The following is a 26348-nucleotide window of genomic DNA, read 5'->3' as shown; positions in this document are numbered from 1 at the left end:
CGCTCTCCAACCTCAAGACATCACGAGTCTCCAGTGGTCGCGCCAGATGTTTCCCCTCCGGGGTCCTTAGGCTTAGTGCCCGGATTGGGGGGGTAGGGGTAGAAAGGTCGCGCACCGTCGGTGCACAGCGAGGCCTGGAGCCCCAGGCGGAGGAGGAAAGAGGCGGAGAGAGGAAAAGAGGAGGGGGGCGAGAGGGGCGGAGAGAGGCGGACCGGAGTGCACCGCCCCACCCCCGCCCCCACCCCCACCCCCTACTCCCGGCACTGCCAGCGCCCTCCCAGCCCAGCCGGCCACATCTGGCGGCTGCCCTCCCTTGTTTCCGCTGCATCCAGACTTCCTCAGGCGCTGCCGGGAGGCTGGGCATCTGGGGCTTGGAAGATACAAAGGGACTGCAGGACCAGCGAGCACAGGCGGTGGCGGCGCGGGCGGGGGCGCGGGGTGCGGAACATGAGCCGCTGAGCCGAGCAACGCCGAGGCCACCGAGTCCCGCGGTCCCTCGGAGCGCACGGCTGCGCGGCAGGGCAAGCGCCAGCCAGGCGGCGACGCGGCCACAAGCACAGAGCCAGCGACCCCCGGGGCGACGCGCCGGGCCCGGGAGCGCAATGACTGAGGCGCTAGGGGCCTGGGGTGCGCTCGCCGGCCCCCTGCGGGTGCTCTGCGTCCTGGGCTGCCTGTTGGGCCGCGCCGCCGCCCCGCCATCGCCCATCATCAAGTTCCCTGGCGATGTCGCCCCCAAATCAGACAAAGAGGTGGCTTTGGTGAGTTGCTCCGCGGGCTTCAACGACCCAAGTTTAAACAAACTCTGTAGGCAGAGGTTGGTGGTCTCCTCGCCACACCTCCCCTGGACCCGGGGTCGCGGCGCGGAGCGGGGGTGGGGTACATACAACGTGGGGGAGGGGCTTCAGTCACCAGCTTGGCGAGGCGTCTTCGGCCAGCTGGAGATGGGCTCTGTTTTGGAAACCCTGGGGGATGCTTTGTGATTGGAGAAGGCTTTTGATAAACAACTTGGAAACTTTGCGGACCCAGCAGGGGTGCGAGAAACGAGCAGGGGGAGGGTAAGGGGGCGTTCTTTGGCAAACAGCTGGAGAGGGCTTCTCTAAATAACAGGGACACTGTCTAGAATCGGAAAGGTTTGGCAAGGGGGCGGCTTTGTAAACAGCTTTTGAACCCATCTGGGGAGTTGGGTCGCAAGGCTCCTGGCAGACGTCTTGGTAGGCCCTTGGCAAAATGCCTCAGGGGTCCCTTTTGCACGCGGTGGGGATCTTTGTAACCCTCCGCGGCACTGGGGGAAGGGGCTCCCGCGGCCCACAGTTTGGGTGAACTCTTGCACACGTTAGTTTGGGCGCTCTGAGCCAAGCGGGACTTGGCAAACGCCTGGGAACTTTTGGCACACGTCTAGAGAGGGACCTTGAAGAAACGGTTGGAGGGGAACTTTGGGGGAATATTTGGGGCAGGAGTGGAGCCGAGAGCACAGCGTTTTCATCCGGCCCAGTGGACAAGGTGGCCGGAAGGGTCGGACTCCGGAAAGTTTCCTAGAACTCCTGCAAAGGGACGGGAGGACAGGACAGAGGTGGCCAGTGAGGGAGGAAGGGGCGGGCAGGGGCAGGGGCAGGCGTAGGAGGCCTGGCGCGTGGGGCGGGGGCGGGGGCGGGGCGGGTGGGAGAGTGGCCTGCAGCTCTCCCTCCTGGCGGGCCTCCAGCTGCGGCTCCGGCTCCGATGTGGTTCTGGGAGCCGGCCGCCTGGCTTGAGGGGCTCCGGGGGTGCAGCGCCGTATAGGCGGGCTGGGGGCAGCGGAACGGCATTACCCCTTACCCTGTCAGCCCTTCGAGCTGGGGGACCCCTCGAGAGTGGTCCTTCCGGCCCACATGAAATCTTCCACCTTAAGGATTTGCCCTCTGTCCCTGACATCTTATTCTCCTGCAGCCCAGTTTCCTACTTGCCCAAGACACCAGGGCAGGGCTCCCATGCCTCCTGGTCACCCTGGCAGTCCCTTGTTGGGGTGCGACCCCCCCAACCCCCGTCCCAGCATCTAAGCCTCTGTCCCCTCTGGATAAATGGGTTGGGGGACCTGACATTTTGCTGGGGGGCGGGGGCTACTATTGTTTCTCAAGGGTCTGGAACTGGCTGGCCTCCTGATGTGGCTGTTGGTTGGGGGTGAGGGTGCAGCCTTGGAGCTTGGAGCCTCGGCTGGGCTACCTGGGCCTGGCACCTTCCGCACAGCATGCGGGAGTCGGGGTAGCCCAGAGGGGTGCAGGGGGGGGGGCTTGAGAAGCAGGCGCATGGCTCTGACTGCCTAGCCTCAAATCTCTGCACTGCCCAGCTGGCCAGGTCGCTGAGCCTCTCGGGCTCAGCTGCTTCTCCTGGAAACTGAGGGTGAGGATGGTTCCTTCCCAGGACGTTTTGAAGTGGCTCACCGTAAGCACTCGTTAGTGCTAGTCGTCATCGTCATCACCATCATCGTCCCCTGTACGTCTCCTTTCCTGACGACCCCTCCAAGCAGGGGGAGGGCCCCCACCATCAGGCTCCCGCCTCCTTTCGCCGTGCCCACGCAGCACCCAACACATTCTGCTTTGCCCGTGTCTCCGGTCCGCCAGCCTCCCCACGCCGGGGTCTGCACCCCGGAGCCCAGGTGCCTCCGTCCTGTGCACCGGGTCACTGCAGCGCCAGCACGGGGCGTGGACCGTGGGCGGGTCTCAAAGTGTTGGTTGGACGAACACGTGCGCTGGCCAGTCCCTGGCCCTCTGCGGGGGCCTGTTTGGTTTCGGCCCCGGTTGGGGCGGAACCTCCGCCCAGCTCATGACGTCCAGGGCCGTTTTCTGTTTGGAAACGACGGATCCAGGGTCCGAGCCCAGGTCTGTCTGCTGCGGGAACACATGTGCGCAGCCCCCCCCACCCCCAATCTCCGTAGAGGAAAAGTGAGGAGAAGAATCCTTACGTCACCAGCGGTGAGGTGGTTTGGAGGGCGACGGAGGTAAAGACAGGCAGCAAACTACAGTTCCACGAGCCTGGCTCCGGAGCAAGAGGGCTTGGGTCAAAATCCAGCCCTGCCATTCGTGAACTGTGTGATCCTAGGCACGTTTCTTAACCTCTCTGTGCTCTAGTTCCTTCCCCTGGTTGACGGGGATGGTAACCATGACTACAGTATAGAGTCACGGTGAGCATTCGTGTTGCACGCCGACTTCGGTCCTGGGGATGTGGTAAGCACTCAGGTAGCCACGCTCTCTACAGGTACGATGTCCCTCAGCTGGCAGGTGTTCAAGTTGGTTTGGGAACCCAAGGCTCCCCAGTGCCCGTGAGCCCCTGCGTTGTGACCCGCCGTCTGGGCAGTGGGGCTGGGCTGGGCTGGGGCTGGGTCCTGCAGCTGGCTTTGACCTGGGACCCTGCCTGCCTAATGGGACTGCTCACCTCTTCCAGAAATACCTGAACACCTACTACGGCTGCCCCAAGGACAAGTGCAACCTGTTCGTGCTGAAGGACACGCTGAAGAAGATGCAGAAGTTCTTCGGGCTCCCCCAGACGGGCGTCCTGGACAAGCGCACCATCATGACCATGCGGAAGCCGCGCTGCGGCAACCCCGACGTGGCCAACTACAACTTCTTTCCCCGCAAGCCCAAGTGGGACAAGAACCAGATCACGTACAGGTGCCGAGGCAGGGCCGGGGCGGCGGGGCCTCCGGGCTGTGGGGCACAGGGTCCCCCGGGTCTCTCCCCACTCAGGGGACCCGGGAGGTGATTTCTTGGGGCTTGGCATCTTCGGGAGTTTGCACACAAAGTTCTTAGGACCTGGCGTCAGACAGACCTGGACTTGAACCTCACACGTCTGGCCGGGAGGCATCAGGCTACTTATTTTTCGGTTCCCGGAGCCTTGGCTTTCCAACCTACAGAAATGGGACTGAAACAAAACCTTCCGTGCAGGTTGGGAGCTCAGCTAGATCAGGTATAGAAAGGGCGTTCCCAGTGTCCAGCGTAGAGGCGCAGTGTGACAAAGGCTGGTCACTGTTATTACTGGGCGGGGCCATTGGGGCAGGTAGGTGGAACTGCTGCTAATTGGGCTGCTGATTGGGTTTACAGATATTGTGAGTTGTTGCAGTTGGCTGTTGACTGGGCTGAGAGCTCGGTTCTGTACGGCTTGTGCTGGGTTCCCAGAATGAGATTTCTGCCCCCTGTCCCCTGTGTGGACCCCCAGCGGGAAGGGAGGGACGAGAGCCCTGAGACAAGGCCTGAAGGCGCTGGCTGGCTCGGGACTGCAGGGACCTCAAGGCTCACGGGGCGGGCTGTTCTCCCAGTGAGCTCTGTGCATGCATACACACCCACGTGTGCACATTCGTGCACACACTCACACACCCTCACGTGCTTGTGCACGCACACCCGCACAGCTGTGCGCAGACACCACCCTCGCACATACTTGTGCACTCACAGTTTTACGCACACACTTGTACATGCACTCACACGCATATGCATACTCGTTCTTTTGCACACACGTACACACTCACGTGCATTTCTCCCACCTCCAGGATCATTGGCTACACGCCTGATCTCGACTCCGAGACGGTGGACGATGCCTTCGCCCGTGCCTTCCAAGTCTGGAGTAACGTGACCCCCCTGGAGTTCTCCCGCATCCACGACGGAGAGGCCGACATCATGATCAACTTCGGCCGCTGGGGTAGGCAGGACTGGGGCTGGCGGGCGTTCAGCGCAGAGACAGGGGCGCCACCTGCCCACTCGGGGGGCACGGGGGCTTCTGAGGGCAGCCGAGACAGGAGAGTAGAAGCTGCAGTCACCGAAGTGGCGTAGATGGGACCAGACGCCAGAGAGCCACGTGGATGGGCGGGGGGGGGGGGGGCCAATGACACACACATCTGAGAACAGGTGGTCTTCCTGTGCCGTCCAACCCGGGAGCTCCTAGAAACACAGGGCTGCTACCTTTAAGTCAGTTGCAATGAAATAAAATTAAAATTCAGGGTCTCGGTCACACTGGCCACATTTCAAGTGCTCGGTAGCCGTGGGGGGCTAGCTGTCGTCAAGCTGAACAGCATGGAAAGCTCTGTGGGACCACACCGGCAGACACTGAGGAACCCCCGCTGTGGGAGTGGGGCGGGAAGAGCGGAGCAGTGTGGACATGGGAGTGAGTGGGAAAGAAGCCGGGGCAGTGGTGCCACACGGGCGGGTGGTGCAAACACTGGCAGTAGCGGAGACACGCAGGTGGGCAGTGTAGACATCGAGAATGGTATGTTGTGGGTGAAGGGCACAGCCTAAGAAAGAGTGGGGCCGTGTGGATGGGTGGCGTGGAGCTGGCTGGCCAAGTGGGCGTGGGGCTGAGTGTTGTATCGGTGAGAGACTCGAGGCAGCCGTGGAGACCTTAGGACGCTGACAGGCATGTCAGCGACTCTCTGCTGACTTGCTCTGTCCCCGTCTTGGGTAACCCCAACAGGAAGGGGACAGATGCCAGGTGGGCTAATGGGCCCCAGCTATATGAGTGGGGGTGTGGCTGGGTGGCAGGGCCCAGCAGGGGCGGCTGGAAGCTGAGACCCAGTGCGTTTCAGAGCACGGCGATGGGTACCCCTTCGATGGCAAGGACGGGCTCCTGGCTCACGCCTTCGCCCCGGGGCCTGGCGTTGGAGGAGACTCCCACTTCGATGACGATGAGCTGTGGACCCTGGGAGAAGGACAAGGTAAGAAAGTGACCTTCTACCGCCCATGCATCCTCCGCAGTCCTCTGCCAGTCTCCTGGTAACCTAGCAACAAGCACTGAGCCTTCCCTGGCAGCCTTGGGCACCTGGCTCTGCTTGGGTGGGGGTGGGGAGTCCTGCAGAGTTCTGGTCTCTGAAGAAGGGCCTGGAGAAGTTCACCCCGCCCTCTGTCACCCCTCAGTGGTCCGTGTGAAGTTCGGGAACGCCGACGGGGAGTTCTGTAAGTTCCCCTTCATGTTCAACGGCAAGGAGTACACCAGCTGCACCGACACGGGCCGCAGCGACGGCTTCCTGTGGTGCTCCACGACCTACGACTTCGACAAGGACGGCAAATACGGCTTCTGCCCCCACGAGGGTGAGTCCGTCTGGCCCCAGGCTTCCCAGGCTCCCTGCTGCCCCCTGTCACCTGCACTCCCCCTGCCTGGCACCGCCAGTCAGCCAGCTTCCTCCAGACCCCATGGTCCCTCTCCCCTGTGTAATTTATTCACTCAGTGCTCCCATGAAATCTGTTTTAAGTCCTGCCATGAGTAGTCACATATGTGAAATCACAGGTTTGAGGTGCTAATTATTTTTTTTCCAGCGTCCCTTAAATGAACTTAGAACTATGAATATGATGCCCAGCGGAACTCTCCAGAACCATTCTGTACTCTCTGGCCAGGACTGGGAGCTCATGGGCCTGAGGAGAGGATCAGAAGTCTGGCAGTGGGCCCTGAGGATGAGAGTCAGACCCCCCAGCCTGGTGTTCAACCTGGCTAGGGGACACCGGCCCTGGGAATTTCAGCCTTTACTCTGGTTTCTGGTGCCAGCTTTGCGAGTGTGTGTGTGTGTGTGTGTGTGTGTGGGCACAGGGGCTGTTCACCTGCCTCTCTTGGTCTCTTGTCTACTTTTGCTTGTGTCTGCATCTCTGTGTTGACTTGGTATTGGCGTGTGTGTGTGTGTCAATGCTTAAAACAAAATTTTCAGGTATTTGGAAGCCATGTAGAGGGAAAATTTTTTTTTAGGGTGTAAATGTACATACCCTGTTCCTTTTAAAAATATCGTTGACACATTTCATAATCGGAACTCAGAAAAGATAGGATGTGTAATTTCATACTCTGCGAAGTCACCCTATCTGGTGATTCTGGAGATCGAAGGCCAGAGACATGGGACTCGGCCCAAGTGGTTTTCCGAGTATCTGTCCTTCTTCCTCTCCCACCGCACAGAGCCCTTGGTCTCTGGGTGCCTCTGTCCTTTGGGCTGTCAGTTTGCGTGTTTGTGAGTCTCTGACCTCGCCACCGCTGGTCACTGACCGCCAGCCATCTTGACCGAAGGATTCTGTTTACGCTTTTAGTACCAGAGCTCACGGGATACTTTATGTTAAGTAAGCATTCAAACCACTCACAAATCAGAAATCTTAAATAGAAATGCTTGACGTACCCCGCACGTCCCCACAGGGAGTCAGGTGGTGCGACCCCTCCCGTGTGTCATCCCCTGTGACGAGCACAGAGCGCTTTGATGCTGGAAGTGGAAACAGCTGTGCTCCATGAGTCCGGGGAGGGCTCTTCCCCGAATTGGACACTCGCCACGTCCTTGGTCTGTGGCCAGATGCAAGTACGCACGGCACACGTGTCTGGGGCTGGGGGCAGAGGTTCTGGTTACTTAGCCCCTCCTGACTGCTGAGTCAACGTCTGTTTCCCTTCATTCTCCTGGGGGCGGGGCGGGGTCCGAAAGGAGATAAGGGCTTCCTGGGTGGTAGGAAGGCAGGTCAAGGGAGGCCAGAGGCGTGGAGGTTAACTCCTTGTCTCTCCGCACTCAGTGGCCACCGAGGCGTCTGACCCCGGGGTTGCCTCTCCCCTTAGTCCCACTGTTTCTGGCGGGGCGGGAGAAGGTCTCTTGATGGGGAAGAGGGGGCCGGTGAGGATGAGGGGCCCGAGTCCTGCGGTGGGGGGCCAGGGCCTGGGCTCCATCCTGGTCGTGGCGGAGTTAACGGGGGCTGGTGAGGTCACCTCTGGCGCCGCTGTGCACAGATGGTCCTGGTTATGTGCTTGTGGTTTTGCTCGTTGGCAGTTCCCGAGACACACCATTTTGTAGCTGTGGGGCGGAGGAGGGCACGGGGAGGGAGGGGAGAACCCCAGACAGATAAGCATGGACTCGGAATCCCACTGTCTCCCCAAACTCTCCAGTCAGGGCCCCTGTGTCAGGGAGGCCCACTGGGGTGGCCATGACAGGTCCCCAAAAGCCACCCCTCCTCATCCCCATGCCCCTCCCTCATCCCCATGCCCCTCCCTCCTCCTCCTCTGCCTCCTGCAGGGACCACAGCAGAGCCGTCCAGCAAAGCACCCGGGGTTGAAAGGAGGTGAAGCTCTGTGTGTGTGTGTGTGTGTGTGTGTGTGTGTGTGAGAGAGAGAGAGAGAGAGAAAATGAGTGAGGAGAGACATTGAGTTTGGTGTGTTTTGCAGTTTCCCATGGCACACCTTGCCCAGTTCTTCCATTTATGTGACCCTGAGCAGTTCTGGAACCAGGTTTCTCAGTGCCTCAGTTTCCCTATCTACCACATGGAGAGACTCTCGCGATCCTGCTGGCCGCGGGTGGCATGTTTAGCAATCCGCACGGTGTGGGCATTGACCCGGCAGAGTGGACAGTGACCTTGGGGCTGCGGCAGGGGTCGCAGGGGCTCCCTGCCGTGTGCCTTGCGTTCAGTATTGCATTGTGGGCGGGGTCCCATCAGGGGAAGGATGGGGTGGGTTGGGAAGCCAGCGGTACTTCCCAGGAACCCGGAGAAGCAGCCGCTTACCAACCAGTAGCAATGATAGTTAATACTCGTTTCCAAAGGTTTTATTTACTTATTTTCAGGGAGAGAGGGAGAGAGGGAGAAAGAGAGAGGAACACTGATGTGTGAGAGAGACATCCGTCAGTTGCCTCTCGCAGGCCCCCTACTGGGGACCTGGCCTGCAGCCCAGGCCGGTGCCCTGACTGGGGGACCAGTAACCTTTGGGTTCACAGGCCAGCACTCAATCCATGACAGAACCACACCAGCCAGGACCATGGTAGTTAATACCTTCTTAAAAGATTTTATTTCTTTCTAGAGAGAGGGAAAGAGAGGGAGAAAGAGAGGGAGAGAAACATCAATGGGGGAGAGAAACATCAATGAGTTGCCTCTCGTACGCACCCCAACTGGGGACCAAACCCACAACCCAGGCATGTGCCCTGACTTGGGATCGAACCGGCGACCTCTCACTCCGTGGGACAACACCCAACCCACTGAGCCCCACTGGTCAGGGCGGTCTTTAGTGTTTTAACGGTGCTGTCACCTCACCGGTGCGGTGCTCGGCGGGTGGTCTCACGCCCGTGCCCTCTCCTCTCTCCCCGCCCCAGCCCTGTTCACCCTGGGTGGCAACGCCAACGGACAGCCCTGCAAGTTCCCGTTCCGCTTCCAGGGCAAGTCCTACAACAGCTGCACCACCGAGGGCCGCAGTGACGACTACCGCTGGTGCGGCACCACGGAGGACTACGACCGCGACAAGAAGTACGGCTTCTGCCCGGAGACCGGTGGGTGTCCCCGTCCCTCCCTGCCTTCTCCAGGGCACCGGAGGGGGGCCCCCAGCCTCCTCCGTTTGCCAGGACCGGGCGCTGGTCAGAACTCTTAGTAGCTGGAGGGCTGGGCGCCGACACCAGCACGGGTGCTGGGGACCGACAGCCTCCAGGTTCCGCCCAGTGGGTGCAGCCTGGTACCAGGCCCGCCCAGAGCCCTCTCTGAATGGCCCATGTGCTCTCAGCCTCACTGACAATTGTCTCTTTTTCCCTCTGTGTGACTTTGAAGTGTCTTCCTTGCCTTTCTCTGTCAGTAGGAACTCTGTCTGCCCTTCCTTCTCCCTGCCTCCCCCCTCCCTCCAGCAGGTGTCCCCACACCTGCCTTCTGCAGGAGGACAGACGGGGCTTCCACAGGACCCTGTGTGAGGCCACTGGTGGCCCAGGGGAGCCTGTGGGCTCTGCGGCCTCTGCCCAGCCCCCGCGCCTCTGGCCGCTCTGTCCCCGTCCACGGGGGAACCTAAACAAAGCTCTAGGGTTAGATGCAGACCCTTCCAGCAGTGTCCGCTCGGGCAGGTTACTTACTCTCTCTGAGCTGTGGTTTCCCCATCCCTGAAATGGGGTAACACAGGGTTCTGCCTGCACAGGGGTATTTTTGGGGGGCACGGATGGCCGGTGAGACGCGTGTAAAGCACTGGACGCAGCCGGTGCTCAGTGAGTGTGGTGTGTTAATGTGCCCCCCATGCTGCTGTCCCTGGTGGTGGCGGTGGGTTCAGGCGCCTCATGGCCTCTGACCTGTGTCTCTGACTCCGCAGCCATGTCCACTGTTGGCGGGAACTCGAAAGGTGCCCCCTGTGTCTTCCCCTTCAAGTTCCTGGGCAAGAAGTACGAGCAGTGCACCACCGCGGGCCGCGCAGACGGGAAGCTGTGGTGCTCCACCACGTCCAACTTCGACGAGGACCGCGAGTGGGGCTTCTGCCCCGACCAAGGTAAGGGCCCCGGCCGTCGGGCAGAGACACCGGACCCCACCCCCATCTGGCTGGAAACCGCCCTGAGCCCCCGCCCGCCTCAGGCACGGACCGTGTCCTCCCCTTACGCTGGCAGAGACACTGCCCGTCCAGGGTGGGGGCACTCCCTACTCTAGGCCCGCCCACGACAGAAGCACCGCCCATTCTCATTGGACGCAGTGTCCGCTTAGCCACGCCCCTCCAGGCAGAGGCCTGGCTTCCAGTTTAAGACCCCACCCACCTCGGTACGCGTGTCCACTGAGACTCCTCAAAATGTCACAACACTGGGCTCGGACAGCTGCCTCCGAGGAGCTGGGTGGGCAGAAGAAGCGGGGAGAACAGGGGGCACTCGCCCTGCCTCCCACCCCGCCCTCTGCGCAGCGCCGAGAACCCCAGAACCACCCCACCCCCACCCCCACCGTCCCTGCGGCACCGTCCTTTGCGGAGGTGTGAATGGAGCGGTGCTCAGGCACAGCCGCGGGAGCACACTCCAGGCTGGGCGAGCGTGAGCGGGAGATAGGCCGCCACCGTACGGCACGTGTGGTCAGTGCAGGGAGCAGGGTGCTGTGCCCACTTGGGTCTGCAGGACTCAGGGTCATGGGACTCACCCATGGCCAGGTGAGAGGGCTGGTCCAGGGCCGGCCAGAAGTGGGTCCACCCCTCTTCACCTGACTTTCCTGCCATTTGACTCACGATGAGGTGGGACTTGGGGAGGCCGGCTGACGCAGGCTGGTCGGAGGGGACTTTCTTACTCCCCCAAGTGCCATGCTAGGACACACCCTGACGTCACCCGCTCTGCCCCAGCTTCTGCCTGAAGGCGGGATTTGCCGTCTGCCGGAATGGTTTGGGGCCCAGACTGGCATGGGGCACCCGGGCTGTGCGCCAGCTTCCTAACACAGTGCCCCAAACTGGGTGGGCTCGAACCACAGAAATGGCCCCTCTTCCACTTCCGGAGGCTCCGAGTCTAAAATCGGGGTGTCGGGTGGGCTGAGTTGTGAATGGGGGTTGCTCTCTGCTGCATCCTTCCATTGTTTCGAGGCCCTTCCCCTCGGTTCCGTCTTTGTATCTTATAAGGTCACCGGTCCCATTGGATTCAGGGGCCACCCTCCTCCTGTGTGACTTTACGTTTTAATTTATCTGCAGAGTCCCTGCTTCAGGATAAGGTCCCCTTTGCAAGGACTCAGGGTTAGGACTTGAGTGTTTTGTGGGGGACATACTTCAACCCACAACAGGGGTGACACAGGGTTTGCCCGCTGTCGGTGGCCAGGCCTGGTAGCCGCTGGAAGTGGGTTCTGCTGCTGCCCCTGGGGCAGGAATGGTGGACCCTCGGGCCAGCCTGTCCCCACGTCCTGATCCGTTTGGGGATTCTGCGGAGCAGGTTTTGCCCCTCGTCTTCCTGGAGAAGCACAAAAGCCAGGAAGCATGCCGTCGAACCGACGGGACTTCAGGCGGAGGGTTTACGGATGCCTCTCTCTATTTACAGCACGGGGCAGCCCGCCCTGGACGGGGACAAGGGGACTTTGGCTGACCTTGCGTGAAAGGCTTAGGCATGGTCTGTTAATCCCAGGATTCTCAGGAGCAGGAAAAGCCCATCCAGGCCACTTCCAGGGCCCTCTGTCCCACCGTGGGGTGTCCTCAAATGTCTCCATGTCTGAGGCCAGGGCCTGACCCCTCTCTTTTCTGTCTCCCTTCTTTCTCCCCGCGGTCCTCAGGGTACAGCCTGTTCCTGGTGGCAGCCCACGAGTTTGGCCATGCAATGGGTCTGGAGCACTCGCAGGACCCTGGGGCCCTGATGGCGCCGATCTACACCTACACCAAGAACTTCCGCCTGTCCCAGGACGACATCAAGGGCATCCAAGACCTCTACGGTGAGCCTCGGGGCGGGGCTCTGGGGGGCTGCACGGCCCAGGATGGAGGTCCGGGGGTGGACCAGCAAGGCCCCACCTGCCCAGAGTCGCAGGAAACGAGCAGGAGGCACGAGGGCCGACCTGGTCTGGAGGGACCAGTACGCCCCGAGGGGACCCTGGGACAGTCCCTTCCCTTCCCAGATAGTCTCTGTGTTCCCACGCCTCCTGGCTCTCCAGCACAGGTGGGGCAGAAAGGGGCTCCCCATCTCTGGGCGAGTACACCGAGACCTGAGAAAAGTTACCCTTCCTGGACCGAGGTCACCAGGTGGCAGCAACCAAGGGAGGTTAGAATCCAGGCGAATTCGCTATGTACGGGGTGGAATTTCCCAGCATGCTCCTTGACCTTAATGATATAAGGGGACAGGCTTTTGGTTTTCATAGTGATTCTTTTCTTTTAATGTGTAACGGGAACAATACAATGAGGACGGAGACCAATTATTTCTTTATTATTAGGGCTTGCAAGGAGGCTGGAGTTTAAAAAAGTCAGTCTGTTGTTTAGGAAAAGTAGGGCTTGAGCCGAGGTGGGGTGGAAACAGCAGACTTGGAAGGAACCCACGATGGAGGGAGAGGCGCCCGTGGGTTCTGTGCTGCCTCTGCCCCTCACCAGCTGCAAGAGATGGAGCTGGTCTTCATCTCTCTGGACTCAGTCTCCTCACCTGTGCAATGGGAGTGATAGTGGTGTCTCCCTCCCAGGGAGGGGACTGGTTCGGGTGGCGTCAGTGGGGGGCATTACACAGTGTGAAGGGCCAGGGGTTTCTGGTTTCTCCCTGCTCCCCTCCCGCCCCGCCCGGGCCTCGTGTCCCTCTCCTACCTGGGCTTACACTCAGGCCGGAGTACTCTGTCTTCTGATCCTCAGCAGCATGGGTGGGCAGCCCTGGGGCCTCAGCCTGGTGGGGGCACCCTAGGAGCTGGGGAGAGTCTGAGGTCAGGTGTCCCCCCCTCAGGGCCGTCCCCTGACGGTGACATCGACACGGGCACCGGCCCCACCCCCACGCTGGGACCCGTCACGCCCGAGATCTGTGTGCAAGACATAGTTTTCGATGGCGTCGCTCAGATCCGAGGGGAGATCTTTTTCTTCAAGGACCGGTGAGTGGGTGCTGCTCATTCTCCTCGTCCCTAGGCCCCCGCCCCGTTGTTCCTGTACCCCCGCCCCTTGCTCGGGGACCCCGCTGGACGCTTTGGAGAGTGGCCTGTGTGGACAGTTCTGGTGCTTGTCTGACCACCTCCAGTTCTTAGCGGCGTGACCACCGCAGGCCTCTCCTTTGCTTTCTGCTAGCCCGTGGGTCTGCTGCCGTGCGGGGCGCTGTGCTCTGCTGTCTCCTGGGGTGCGTGGCTGCCCGTGGCCAGAGGCAGAAGCACTGAGGCCCCATGGGATGGCACGAGCACAGAGAAAGCCTCCCCCAGAGTCGTGTCTGAGAATATCCCATTGAGGAAGCAAATCACGTGGCCACGCCCAACACCTGCTCTTGGGGGTGGTACCTCGACGTCACGTGGCAGCAGACGTGGCTCTGTGTTTCCAACAGAGGGAGGGAGGGAAGAATTGGAGACAATACTCCAGGCTGCCACAGGCCGTCTCCCGGAATGGCCTTGACCTCAGATGGCCAAACCGTTCCGTGTACAGGGAGCAAGTCGCCTCAGGGCAGATAGAGAAGGGAGGGGTTGTGCTGGAGAGGTCCCCCCTCAACTGACCGAAACCCGAGGCACATCCAGCTGCCTGGCCCTCCCGGGCAATGGCAGGCAGTGCTAGGCCTGCATGAGAGGACCCATCCGTTATCCATTCATGCAGACATGCGTGCGGCCATCCACCCACCCATCATCTGTCCGTCTCTGATCCTTACCCATTATCCACGCGTCATCCTCCTCCATCCATCCATCCGTCCACTCACCTGTCTGTGGTACGAGGTAGTCGGCCGAGCAGGTGGTGGAGCCAGATCGCCGCGGTTAGGGTCCTGGACCTATTACTCACTGGCTGCTTTGTCACAGGCAGATTAATTGTGTGCCTTCTTTGTACCTCAGTTTCCCCATCTGTAAAGTGGGACTAATTTTTCTACCTGTCGCGTAGGGCTCTTGGAAGGCTTAGATGAGCTTAGTGCTTAGAACAATGCCTGACACTGTGTTCAGTCATATGCTAGCTATTATTATCAACAGATAATTACTTGGTGTTAATGGTACCAAATACTTGGCTAGGCTTTAGGAGCTGGGGATGGGGCACGGTTTGCTGAGGGCAGAGGGTCTGCCTCAAGCCTAGATCAGTTTTCTCAGAGAGCGGTCCAGGGCCCCCTAGGCCGTGAGTGTTGGGAGTGAGTGTTTCTGCTCCATGCCCCACCCCAGGCCCTCCGACTGCCATCTCTGCCCAGGGGCCGCCCCGGGACTCTGATTTGAGCAGATCCCCCTCATGATTCTGCATGGTAAAGTTTGAGTGTCACCAGCCAGGTCTGGGACACAGGCAGAGAGCAGTGACAGTGATACATGGCATAGTGAAAGCCATGAGGCCAAAGAAGCATCAGCAACATGCCCTGTGGACCCATTCGAGTCCAGGAGGCTTTGGCAGTGAGGCAGCACGTGAGGGGGCCTTTCAGGAGGGGCGGATGTGGACGGGCTGAGATGGGGTGATGGGTTGGGAGGGTGTCTGAGACGAGGGGAGCTGCAGGGGCACAGCCATAGAGCGGCGAAGGTTCCTGGCTGCTACGGAGTCTGGTGAGGCTGGGAGCCGCCCCATGTTCTTTGGTGAAGGGTCCCTCTGCTCCGGGTGTGGGGCCCGGTCCTGGGAGGGGCAGGGGCCAGCAGGGAGATGACACTCAGGCAGAGAGAGCTGAGACGCACAGTGCGATGCCAAGGTGGGCACCATCAGGCCTCGAGTGCCCAGGCCAGTGGGCAGCAGCGAGTGTCCATGCTGTCCCGTGACCCCTGTTCCAGGTATGGGGAGGAGGTGAACCCGGGGAGCTCAGCTCCCCAGCAGCGTCCTAGCCTTGAGACCTCCTGCAAGGGGAGCCCTGGCCACATGTGCTGACGTGAGCTGTGTGGCCCCCTGGCAAGGTCAGGGGTCAGAGCCCAGGCTTGAGGTGGAACCATCCCTAGCCTGACACACTGCACTTTCAAAAGGACCTGGGTGAATGTTTGTTTAATGGGCCCAGGGAATTCAGCGCTAAGTAGCTAAGCACTGATTGGTGCTAGGCCCTGGGGGGTGGGGCAGGGACAAGAAAGGCAATGCTGCAGGATGAGTCAGCTCAGTCTTTGGAGCCAGGTCGGGATTTGAATCCTGGTAATGTCTCTGAGCTTCATCTTCTGAATAAGGATCATGATACCCTCCTGGACCAGCTTAAACTAGAGAGAATTTGCTCTAATGTGGTACGAAGTCCAGGGTCAGGCTGCCTCCAGGCACAGAGAGGGTCAATGATTTTGTGGTAACTTTGTTCACTGCCATCCTCTGTGCCGACTTCATCAGAAGGCTGGGTTCCTCATGGTTACAAAGTGGCTGCCAGTGGCGGTTGGGGCTGCAGGCTTCACATCCAGCAAGAGAGAAAAAGAGAAAGAGAGACAGACAGAGAGATCTTCACATATAAAATGTAAGTCTAGCTGTTCAATCTCATTATGCTAACACAAGTCACATGACAACTGCTGAATTGTGGACAGATGCCAGGGCAGGCTAAAGAGCCAATGGTTCTCAAACTCGGGCCTGCGTTCGAATCATCAGGAAGGCTTGTGAAAACACAGAGTGTTGGACCCCCAGCCCAGCAAGTCTGACCCAGTGGTCTTGGGTGGGGACCAATAATTCATGCGTCTAGAGAGTTCCTGGATGGTGTGCTCTGGGGATCCCACTTTGAGAACCTCCAGCTTAATCTCATCAGAACAGCAGGGTTGGTCCACCTGGGGGTCGGGGGGGATCGTGGATGTGGGGGTCCCGTGCAGAAGGACGATAGGGAGATGAATGGACAACAGGCTGGGTGTACAGCCAAGAGTGCGTCTTGTAATATTGTGAGGAGTCCATTTTACAAGGCACCTGGAGTGCTGGCACTTAGTAGGCCCTCAGTAAAGATAGCTCAGGCTCTTGCCGAAGCGTACAGCTCCATCCCAACTCCGGAAATGTTTTCGAGTGCCACCAGCCCCTGGCTCAGGTGGCTTTTCATCTAGTAGGAGAGGTAAGACACTTAAAAAAAAATCAAACTGCTGTTTCAGGTACTCAGTGTTGATTTTTAAGAGGCTCAGAGGAGGGGTAATATGATGTGGACAGAGGTAGTTAGGGAAGGCTTCCTGGAGGAGGGAGCAAGAAGGGGGAGCAGAGAGGTTGCTTCTCAGCCCCAGCATCTGGCAGAGGGGACTCTGTCCATGCCCCAGGCCTTCTCCCACCTTCCTTTGACCTTGCTTCCCTACCAAGGTGTCTCTGCCGGATGTTTCTGCATGGGCTGGCGGGGGAGGCACAGCTGCGCAGTGACTGAAGGTGTGTGGTCTCCCTTCTCCCCCCTCAGGTTCATCTGGCGGACGGTGACGCCAGGCAGCAAGCCCATGGGGCCCCTGCTGGTGGCCACATTCTGGCCTGAGCTTCCAGAAAAGATTGACGCCGTGTACGAGGCCCCGCAGGAGGAGAAGGCTGTGTTCTTCGCAGGTCTGTGGGAGGGACGGCCCCGCCAGGCCCTCTGCCCGATGCTCCCCGGGCGCCTGTGGGCGTCCCCGCTGCTCTAGGGCCCTTCCGGCCCTCGTTTCCAACAGCGCGGGTTCCTGTGGGCGGTTGGCTCAGACGCCGGCATCAAAAACCGTTGGCCCACAGCGGGAACACTCATTAGCTCTAATTCTTTTTCAGTCCTTTTGGTTCGTTCTCTAGAAGGAAAATCGCAGGTTAGGATTGCTGTCTCTCACACCAGCTAGAGCCTTTCGCAGGCAACGACTTTAGTTAGAATGAAAAGAACGATCTGCTTTCGTTTTTAAGTTTTTAAATTCATGTCTTTCTAAAGATTTCACAGTGAATTTCTTGAAAGCAAAAATACCAAGTAAATAATCGTATAAGGAGCCTCTTGAGGTGGTAGAAATCATCAGGACGGGGTCTCCTGGCTAACACTGGGGGACCCCAGCATTGTCCCGCAGCGGTTGGAGCACCTGCCCTCGCAGAGCCCGCAGACGAGTGGGGAGACAGACACCCAGGCTGCCACAGGGGGCGGGCAGTGAGCGCTGCGGTGGGGAGGGAGGGCTGGCAGGGTCCCCCTGTGCTGGCCTGGGCTGGGGCCGCAGGGACGGCTTTCGGAGGAACCGACGGCTCAGCCCACACTGCGGGTGGGTATGTGATCTACCAGATGGCACCCCATCTCCTGTCCCAGAGCGATCGTGGGCTGTGGCTGAGGTGCCTCTTCGTGGCGGGCGCGGCATTCGGAGTACACGGCTTGGTGAGGGGAGGGAGGGCTGGACCCACCCCCCACGCACCTCCTCGGCCAGGCACCTTCTGTAACCAGCTATCAGACTGGCCTCGTGAGCCCTGATCTGGGCTTTGGACCCAGAACTGGGCAAGGAATGTGTCCCCGCTGAGAACAGCCAGGTCGCTGGCCGGCAGGTGATGGGAGGGAGGGGCTGGCGGGGCATCTCAGCACCGGTCCCCGACCCGCCCTTTGCTTCTCCCCAGGGAATGAGTACTGGGTTTACTCGGCCAGCACCCTGGAGCCGGGCTACCCCAAGCCGCTGACCAGCCTGGGGCTGCCCCCCGACATCGAGCGAGTGGACGCCGCCTTTAACTGGAGCAAGAACAAGAAGACCTACATCTTCGCTGGAAACAAGTTCTGGAGGTAAGCGGGGCAGCAGAGCCGCCTGCATGGACGTGGAGAAGACACTCACTCTGTGGCTTCAGGCCTCCTGGGTCAAGTTCAGAGGTTGTGGGGCCAGGGATGCCCCCTCCCTGGTCTCTAACCGGCCAGGACCGCAGCCCCTTGGACAGGTCATCGGAGGTGACCCGTCCTTGTGCACGTTCTTCATACAATTCTGGTCAGAACCGCCTTCCCCTTCTCAGAAGTCTTGATGCGGCCCCTGTCTGTCTGGTCTGGAGTTTCACAATTTGGGGTGACTCACCGAGGAAGGGGGTAATTACACGAAGACAATGGCTGCTCCTGCTGACATTATATCCCGGGCACTCTTCCAGGGACTTCACAAGACCGGTGTGATCGGTATTATTCCCACTTTATAGACGGGAGACATCTGGGTTCACAGGTTCAAAGTCTGTAGCTTGAAGTCACACGGTCAGGCAGTGGCAGTTTGGGATTCGGACCCCGGCATTCTGGCTCCCAGAGGACATACTCGGTATTCTCCACTCCTCTGCACTGGGCCTGAAATGTAGTAGGGTGCCAAGAAATGGGGGTGGTGGAGGCAGGGGTGGAAGAGGGCAGAATAGGATGAAGACAGAGGGGTGCGCCAGCTTCCCTCAGGAGCCTGCGTTCGAATCAGACCTCAGAGGAGGCAGGAGGCACCCGCTGGTGTGTCTGCACCAGGCCCCGGGGCTGGGGGTGCAGGCTGGCAGGGGCCAGCGGGGAAGCAGGCAGGGCTCGGCTGCAGGCTATCTCAAGGGAAGGATTCACTGCTGAGAGGCCATGGTCAGGGCTAAGGGTCAAGGGTCAATGTCTAGGAATGGTCAGTGCGAAGCATCCTCCGTTTGATTAAACATTGTCCACCTCCCCAGAGAAGGAGACTGTGGCCCAACGTGCACTGCTGGTCGCAGAGCCAGGACTGTAACCGCCTTTCCTGTCCTCTCCCCCCGCGCCCCTCCATGGCACCCCACAGGCCCTCTGGTCAGTGGGGCGGGGCAGCTGGTGCAGGTGGTTGGGTGGCTCCAACCACTCACGCCCCTTGCGTGGCTGCCACTGCCTCTGTCACCCTCAGCCGAGGGGAGGGCCCTTGGTCTGTCATCCCAGAAACAGTCCTGCCCGCCCCGCTCCTGCCCCAGGCCCTTGTTCCTCCCACTTTCTCTCCCCACCAGCCCCGCCCCCAGCTGCCCGCCATCCAGAAGCTGCTTCTGTCCCAGGCTGCCCCCGTGTCGGGGTGGAATTCCAGACGGATTGCTGAGATACTTAGCAACTTAAGCTGATTGGTATCTCAAGCCTCAAGAAAGAACACAGTCAGCCATGAAACCACAGAGTGGGCCTTCTGCCCACAGGCTCCAGAACACTCCCAGGCGCACACGCCCATGGCCAGTGGTGCCCTGGTGTGGTAGGCGGGTGGTGCCCCGAATCTCCCGATCTCAGAATGCGGGCAGTGAGAGGCGCGGATTCGCAGACGCGAACCTTAGAATCACAGAACCCCGGTGTCTTCGGGTCACGGTGTTGGAAGGACTTTCTAAGCGTTCTCCAACTTTCTGTATGTAAACACAGAGGAATAGACGTGCCCATGTGGGAACACGAGTGTGCACACCTGTGCGCACACCCGTGCACGCCTGCACACCCACAGCTCAGGCGGCCTGTCAGAGGCCCCGGGCAGGGTTTCCAGAAGGGACAGATCTGTCTCTCAGGAGAGGCGGTGAATGAGCTGGAGATACTGGTCCTGGTTGGTGCAGCATCTGCAGGGGGCCCGAGACCCCCTGGCTGGAGAAGGGGGGAGAGACCTAGAGGGACAGGGGACACGTCACTGCCTCCAGCCTGGGCACTCCCTCCTTCGTGCCAGGGAGTGCTCAGCCCCTGCTTCTGGAAGCTTCTGCTAAGCCCTCACACATCTGTCCGGTATCTCCAGCGTGCCAGGCACTGAGCTAGGTGCTGAAAGCCAGTGCTCAGGAAATAGTCCCTCCCGCCTTGTGGCGCTTGCAGAAGAGGCATAAACACATCTGAACGAGACGATGATGGTTCTCGTGGTGGGCCCTGCACCCCGTGCTGGGCCTGAGGCTGCACATCTCCCCCACACTCCTCACAGGAGGTAGATGCTAGTATTGGCCCCATCTCCCGGGCGCAGGGGCTGAGGCTGCTGTGCCCGAAGGCTGCGCCGTGGAGAGGCCGGGACACAGATGTCTGTGTTCCTGACGCCAGCGGCAGAGGGCAAGTACAGAGTGTGGCAGAGAAACCTTTCAGAGCACTGTGCCCGTGAGCGGGGACACTGCGGGGACACTCTGGGACGGAGAGGAAAGGGAAGAGAGATGAGCCCCCTCAGAGCATCTTCTGGTGCCACGACGCCGTGCTCCTCCCAGAGGAAGAGAGCGTGGGAGCAGACCAGTGCAGTTCTCTGAGCCTCAGTTTCCTCATCTGTAAAATGGGCTTGACTCCTGCCCACCCTAACTTCTGTGGCTAGAAGGGGAGGGACAGGAGGGCGAGGAAGAGGCAACCTGGCTCTAAGCCCTCGTCACTGTAGACGCTGCAGGTCAAGGGGTCAGTGGCGGTGATGCAGGGGGAATGCTGGGGGGGTTTGAGCTGGGACACTTGGTGTTGGTACCCCAGCTCACGAGGGAGCGTGTTAGGTTTTGCCAGATGTCTTAATGATGGCACTGGGATGAAAGGAGGCTTTGCTGGCAGTCCTCGGGGTGCAGAGCCCCTAAAAGGGAGCTCCGAGGGGAAGCTGTGGCTGGCATCTGGGGTGGAGGGGGTCCAGCTGGCCGTGGGGAGGAAGAGGCGGCAAGGAGGCCCGGTGGAGGAATGCTTGGCTGTCACCGGGTGGCACTCAAACATGGGTCTGCCTAGAAAATTAGCGCCACACACGCAAGATGCTGTCTGATTTACTGCGCCATCCACAGGCACACAGTGGGAGCTCATGAAATATTTACAGAAGGGAAGGAATCGAAATGACCCCAGCATTTAAAAAGTTCTCCAAAAATGAAAAAGACAGAGGTAGTGTTAGCTGGGAAGAAGAATATACCAACTAAATACTCGAGGGATTGACCCGGATCAGAGGCGGGGCCCAGGGTGACCATGCAGCCAGGACAGCTGAGGTCACAGGAGGTCTGCCCTGTGGCTGGACAGGCCTTGGACTCACGTACTACTTTGCATTCTAACCTGCCGTCCTGGCCAAGATCACCTTCCAGGACAGGCACTGTCATCTCCACTGGACAGATGCCAAAGCAGCCATTTGGCCAGGCCACCCAGAGCTAGAAGGGCGGGGCGGGGCGGGGCCCGTCCCTGGACGCCTGGCCCAGCTCTCGGCACATGGCAGCAGGAACTGAATGAGGTTTGCACTGGAATTACTAGTTCCCAAACACTCCGCCAAGTACCAGATCCTTTTGCGTGTGTTGTTTTACTTTGTCCATGTGTTCATTGCTACATTAAATTCAATAGAACCCCATCTTCCAGCTGGTGAAAGGGCGGCTCAGACAGTCACTTGCAGCCCTGGGGCCAGGGAGGCGTGGGTTGGACCACCACTGAGAAGCCGCAGGCCCTTGTGAAGCCCTTGGTCTGTGACGTAGGTCTTACGGTAATAATCGTGCCACAGGGTTGTCACGTGGGGTGGCCGAGAAAGTAAATGAAAAGCGTTGAATGCACCCCTTCAGTGTTAACGGTCATCCCAAGCTTGTGTTTACAAGACTGTGCAGGGCACGTAATTAGTGGGCGGTGCAGTTGGGAGGCAGACCCGGACCTGACAACGTGTGCTTCCTTTCCGGCAGGCGGCTTCCCTGCAGGGCTGGGTCCCATTTCCCAGGCCCACCCCGGAGCCCCCAGCGGGGCCCTGCCATCCAGGGCCCCCCTGGAGGGGTGGCCTTCCTTTAGGGAGGCCCCACGGGTTCACCACGTGCACTTCCTTGCAGATACAATGAGGTGAAGAAGAAAATGGACCCCGGCTTCCCCAAGCTCATCGAGGACGCCTGGAACGCGGTCCCCGATAACCTGGACGCCGTGGTGGACCTGCAGGGTGACGGTGAGCCGCCTGGGCCTCTGGCCGCTTTCTAGGACTCCCTGCCCCCACCCCGCACCCGGGCGCTACAAGCACACACTCCCTCATTGTGCAGGGAGGCCTGTGGTGCCTGGGGAAACAAACCAGCCCCTTCAGCCCAGCGCTGGGAAGGCATCCAGCCCCCTGACCTCTGCTCGCTCAGCAGGCTTCAGGCGGTGGGACCCAGAAAGGCCCCTCGCAGCTGCAGGGCCCGGAGCCAGGGAAGGGGAGGGCAGGGGCCTGCGGGGCGGGGAGCAGGAACATGGGCTCTGTGCCCTGGATTCATTCTGGGGCTTGATCCAGGCCCTCTCGGGTTCCACAGGACGCCTTGTCACCGCCTGCCCTTAGCAGAAGGATGGCTCCACTTGAGGCAGGACGGACTTTGTCATGCCCTCTTGCTGATGTGGCAGAGATCCCCATTCAGCTCGCTTTGCCCCTGATCCCTTGCTGAATTATACAACCAGTATCATCAAAGGGTAGAATTTGGAGTTTGAAAACCATATTCCTCAAGAGACTTCTGTGAGCTCTCCAGGCCCTGGAAGAGGTCCAGTTTGGCTTTTTAGAGGCAATTTTAATTTAATTCCACAAAGATTTGTTTTATTTTTTGAGCCCCTGTCATATGCTGGCTATGCACATGGCTCTGACCTCCAGTGAGTGGCTCGTGGTCTTAACGTGTCCAACAAAATGCACTGTACCATCAGGTGCTAGGTGAAGGATTATCTTCAGGAATAAGCAACTAGTGAGCACCTACTACGTGCCAGAGTTTCAGAGGAAGTAAATGAGATTATTATGTATGTCAGGAGTCCCAAGTTCCAGAGCCCAGAGGGGCCGGGCCAGTAGCACAAATGAGTGAAGTAGGTTAGGCACACAGTAGGGAGTGTTGGGGTCTGTGGCAAACCAGAGAGTTCGTGGCTTACTTACCGGGGACAGTTGCTTTTCTGCTTCTGAGGATTGCAGCCCTGCATGAGCCAGGTCCGGTGTTGCTGGATATTCTCTTTTAAGAGGAAGAAAAAAAAATTCTGTATTTCCTTGTGAAATGTCCAGATGTTTACACAGTGGCAACTTACTGATACAAGATTGGGCGCATTCAGGGTGGTATGGCCATACTTACTCACAATTCAAAATCAAACAGAACAAAAAAACATATGTGAGCCACACTGAGCCACAAAACCCCCATCTGGGGGCCGAGAGGATGAGCAGCCGCCTGGTTTGTTGCCTCCGGTACACAGAAAGCAAAAGCACTCAGTGCGGGGACTGTGCTCAGCGGAGTACTGTTATTTATATTAACAGTCGCATTTTGTCTAACTTCATCCTCACCGCAAGCCCTAAGAGGCTGGTATCTTTATCCCCGTCTTCAAGATGAAGACGGCAGGGGCTCAGGGACCTCACTTCCTCAGCCACATCCCTTTCTCCAGCCCCAGAGGGGTCCCCTCGGGTTTAAAAGCTTCATCCCTGTGGCTGCAGGCTTCCAAAGCACTGGGAGCCTTCCACGTGCCAGAATGTCCGAGGGTAGTCACAGCCTCTCTCCTTTCCCGTCCCAGGCCACAGCTACTTCTTCAAGGGCATGTATTACTTGAAGTTGGAGAACCAAAGTCTGAAGAACGTGAAGTTCGGAAGCATCAAATCTGACTGGCTGGGTTGCTGAGCTGGCCGCCACTCCCGCGGGCCCTGCGTCTCCACCCCCGTCTGCACGTGGGGCCCTGGGCACCGGGGAAGGGCCCAGGAGGGCCCAGCAACCTCTAGCTCTGCGGTTACTCTGCCTTCTCCCCGCCACCTGGTGACTTGAGATCCCAGAGAGTGGCTGTGCCCCGTGCCCACGGAAAGGTGCTGACTGTACTCCTCCCAGGTGCCCCTCGCCCCTCCGGATCCCACCAGCCTTCCTGAGCCGCCCCGAAGAGATGCTTTGATATCCTCAATGCGGCCCCGCCCCGGGCTGCCCTGGTGCTGCCACACTTCAGGCTCTCCTCCCCCCACAACCGTCGCACGGCACCCTCGGAGCCAACAGAGACTGTCTCAAGAGGGCACTGGTGGCCCAACAGCCTGGCCTGGCCTGGGGCAGCGGGGAAAGGCATGGCCAGGAGGCCGCCTGGACACCCAGCTTCTCACACTGCTGGCTGCCTTAGGACCTTCCCCACGTCAGCGGTTTGCTTTGTGTACGCACTTTGTTCTTTTCTTTCCATCCTTTTTTGTTTTTCCACTTTCAAATCGCATCTCCTGACAGAAGGACTCAGGCCGCCTGAAGTCACTGCACGAAGCATCTCAGCCCACCTCACTGTGGTCCCCCCGTTCACTCCATGTAGTTCAAGCTTAGCCCATCACCGCCTCCACTGGATGGAGGAAAACCAGCCCGCGGCTTCTCGCTCAGCCCTCCCCTCCCTGCCCTTCAACCGTTCCCCATGGGAAATGTCAACAGGTATGAATAAAGACACCAGCTGAGTGGCAGTGTTTGCCTCTGTTTGTACAGAGCCTGGAAGAGGGAACTTACAAAGTCTAAGCCTCTGCTCCCCAAAGGGCACGGGGGACACTGGAGAGATCCTCAAAGGGTGTGTCCTGTGAGCTGGAGTCCCTCTGTCCCGCGGACAGAGCCCTCAAGCCGCAGTGCGTGATTCTGTGACTGCAATTCCAGGGTCTTGAGTAAGGTCCTCTTCCTGCTGGAGTCTCCGTTTCTTCGTTAACAATAGTCCCGGCTCTAACGCTGACGAACAGCATCCCCCGCCGTGAGCAGAGGGCCAGGCCCCGTACATGCATTGTTTCGTTGAACCTTTACAACAACCTAAAGAGGGGGTGGCTAAAATCAGCCCGATTTTTACTGATGAGGAAACAGGCCCGGAGAAAAGGGGTTTGCCCAGGGTACCATAGCTACGACGTGAAGACCCAAGTCGAGGCCAAAGATGAGCCAGAGGAGGAGCGTTGGTACTCAGCCCAGAATCTTCTTCAGCATCACCTTCCCCATTCCCCAAAAGCTACGCTAAGTAAAAACATAGCTGCGGGGTGGGGGTGCGGATGTAGGCTTGCTTTTCAAGCACAGCCTTTCTTAAAGGGTAAGCTGCTTACTCCTCCCTCTCCCCCAGAGCGCCCACCCTAATCTCCTCCTCTGTAGAAATTCTTGAGCTGATCCAAAAGAGTAACTTCAGGCCTGAATGTTTCAGACACCCCTTCTGGCTCTGATAGTTTATTATTTTAGACCTCTCACGGTGGGGCTGGTGGGGAAGGGGGTGAGGAACGGACAGGACTCCAGAGGTGACATCGGTGGGTGTGGGGTCATCATCTCCCCTTCTGTGGCCTCCCCAGTGGCTCAGATCCTGGAGGGGCCTGAAGAGACAGCCTTCTGTGCAGGCGTCAGGCTAGAGAGCCACGAGGGTCTGCCGGCCCCTACATGGAGACCCCTGAGGCTGGGGAAGCTTGTATTGTGGCTGTAATGCGTTGTTATGAAGGTTCTCTGTTCCACAGAAAGTTCAGCTGCTGCACAGCAATGCCTGAAACGTGCCATTTCTTGAACATGACACGATGCATTCTTTTATTTAATGGTTACTATGACCCCATGGGGTAGAGATTGATCTTTGACCATTCCTAGATGAGAATACGAGCTCAGAGAGGTTCAGTGAGCAGCTGAAGACCACATGACCAGCCTGGGAGGGTGGGAAGACTCTGAGGTCTCTGGTGGGTAAGTGTGCAGGAGCCGCCGTGCCCGAGTCCAGGTTCAGGCTCCCCTCACCTCCAGTCTGCTGTGAGCCGTGGATCCGCGAGGACCAGTGATCCACCGCCTCCCTCTGACTCCCAGCCACCTGGGGGCCCCGACCAGCGGGCCTCACGTTCTGGGCAAGCCCTGCCCTCCCTCCCCCGTTTAGGTTCAGTCAGGGCCTTGAACTTCCTCTCTCAGGGTGGCATGGGGTCACAGGCTAAGTCATTTCCCTTTGAGGGACCAGGTTTCTCACCTGGTGCGGAGGGCAATAGTTTTTACCTCCTTATAATAGTAGCTCAGTATTCCCCACTGCCAGTCATGTTTTCAGTGGAACAGATGCCACTCCTGGTATCAAGTTCTCTCTCAGCCAAGACTCTTGAGTTCTAACTGATAAACATCCGACCCAGACAGGTTTAAACAAAAGCAAAATGTACACCAGAAATAAAGCCCAGCTCGGGTATGTTAACTCACTTAACGGTACAGCCCCAGGGTGTCCCCTCCAACAGCTGGATGCAGGTTCTGTTGATCTAAACGCTGTTGGTTCTCCTTCCACGGAAGGAGGCTGCAGGGTCATGGAGATGGTGATTTGGACAACATCACCGAGTCAGTAGAACCGATTGGAAGTTCAGGTCTGCCTGACCCTGAAGCAGAGAACTCTGCCAAAACCGCCCCTGGCGGGCTTTGGTCCTAAGGAGAAGCATTCACTTCCAAGGGGGCAGAGCGCTATCACCCAAGGGAACAGC

General features: G+C 59.1%; 1 protein-coding gene and 1 long non-coding RNA gene across 3 annotated transcripts; one reads left to right on the top strand and one right to left on the bottom strand.

Moving 5' to 3' along the window:
- Positions 1 to 280: 280 nt before the first annotated feature.
- MMP2 (matrix metallopeptidase 2) lies at positions 281 to 24365 on the top strand. Its single transcript, XM_045819066.1, has 13 exons — positions 281 to 758; positions 3415 to 3641; positions 4514 to 4662; positions 5543 to 5671; positions 5871 to 6044; positions 9044 to 9217; positions 10012 to 10185; positions 11916 to 12071; positions 13055 to 13196; positions 16577 to 16713; positions 17719 to 17878; positions 21799 to 21908; positions 23465 to 24365. Exons 1-13 carry the CDS (start codon positions 603 to 605, stop codon positions 23566 to 23568), a joined length of 1992 nt encoding a protein of 663 aa, XP_045675022.1. The 5' UTR covers positions 281 to 602; the 3' UTR covers positions 23569 to 24365.
- Positions 17891 to 26298, bottom strand: LOC123806070. 2 transcript variants are annotated; one of them, XR_006783420.1, is made up of 3 exons: positions 26077 to 26298; positions 22845 to 22917; positions 17891 to 18412 (listed from the first exon to the last, which is right to left on the bottom strand). It is a non-coding gene; the product is annotated as an uncharacterized LOC123806070 (long non-coding RNA). The 2 variants fall into 2 exon arrangements; XR_006783421.1 differs by lacking the exon at positions 26077 to 26298 and adding an exon at positions 24409 to 24914.
- Between the last annotated feature and the right edge of the window lie 50 nt (positions 26299 to 26348).

Source organism: Phyllostomus hastatus, unplaced genomic scaffold (genome assembly GCF_019186645.2).
Source record: "Phyllostomus hastatus isolate PE091 unplaced genomic scaffold, TTU_PhHast_1.1 phas_scaffold_345, whole genome shotgun sequence".
NCBI classification, from domain to species: domain Eukaryota; kingdom Metazoa; phylum Chordata; class Mammalia; order Chiroptera; family Phyllostomidae; genus Phyllostomus; species Phyllostomus hastatus.
The sequence above is the reverse complement of the archived record's forward strand: the minus strand, read 5'-3'. Positions and strand labels throughout refer to the sequence as shown.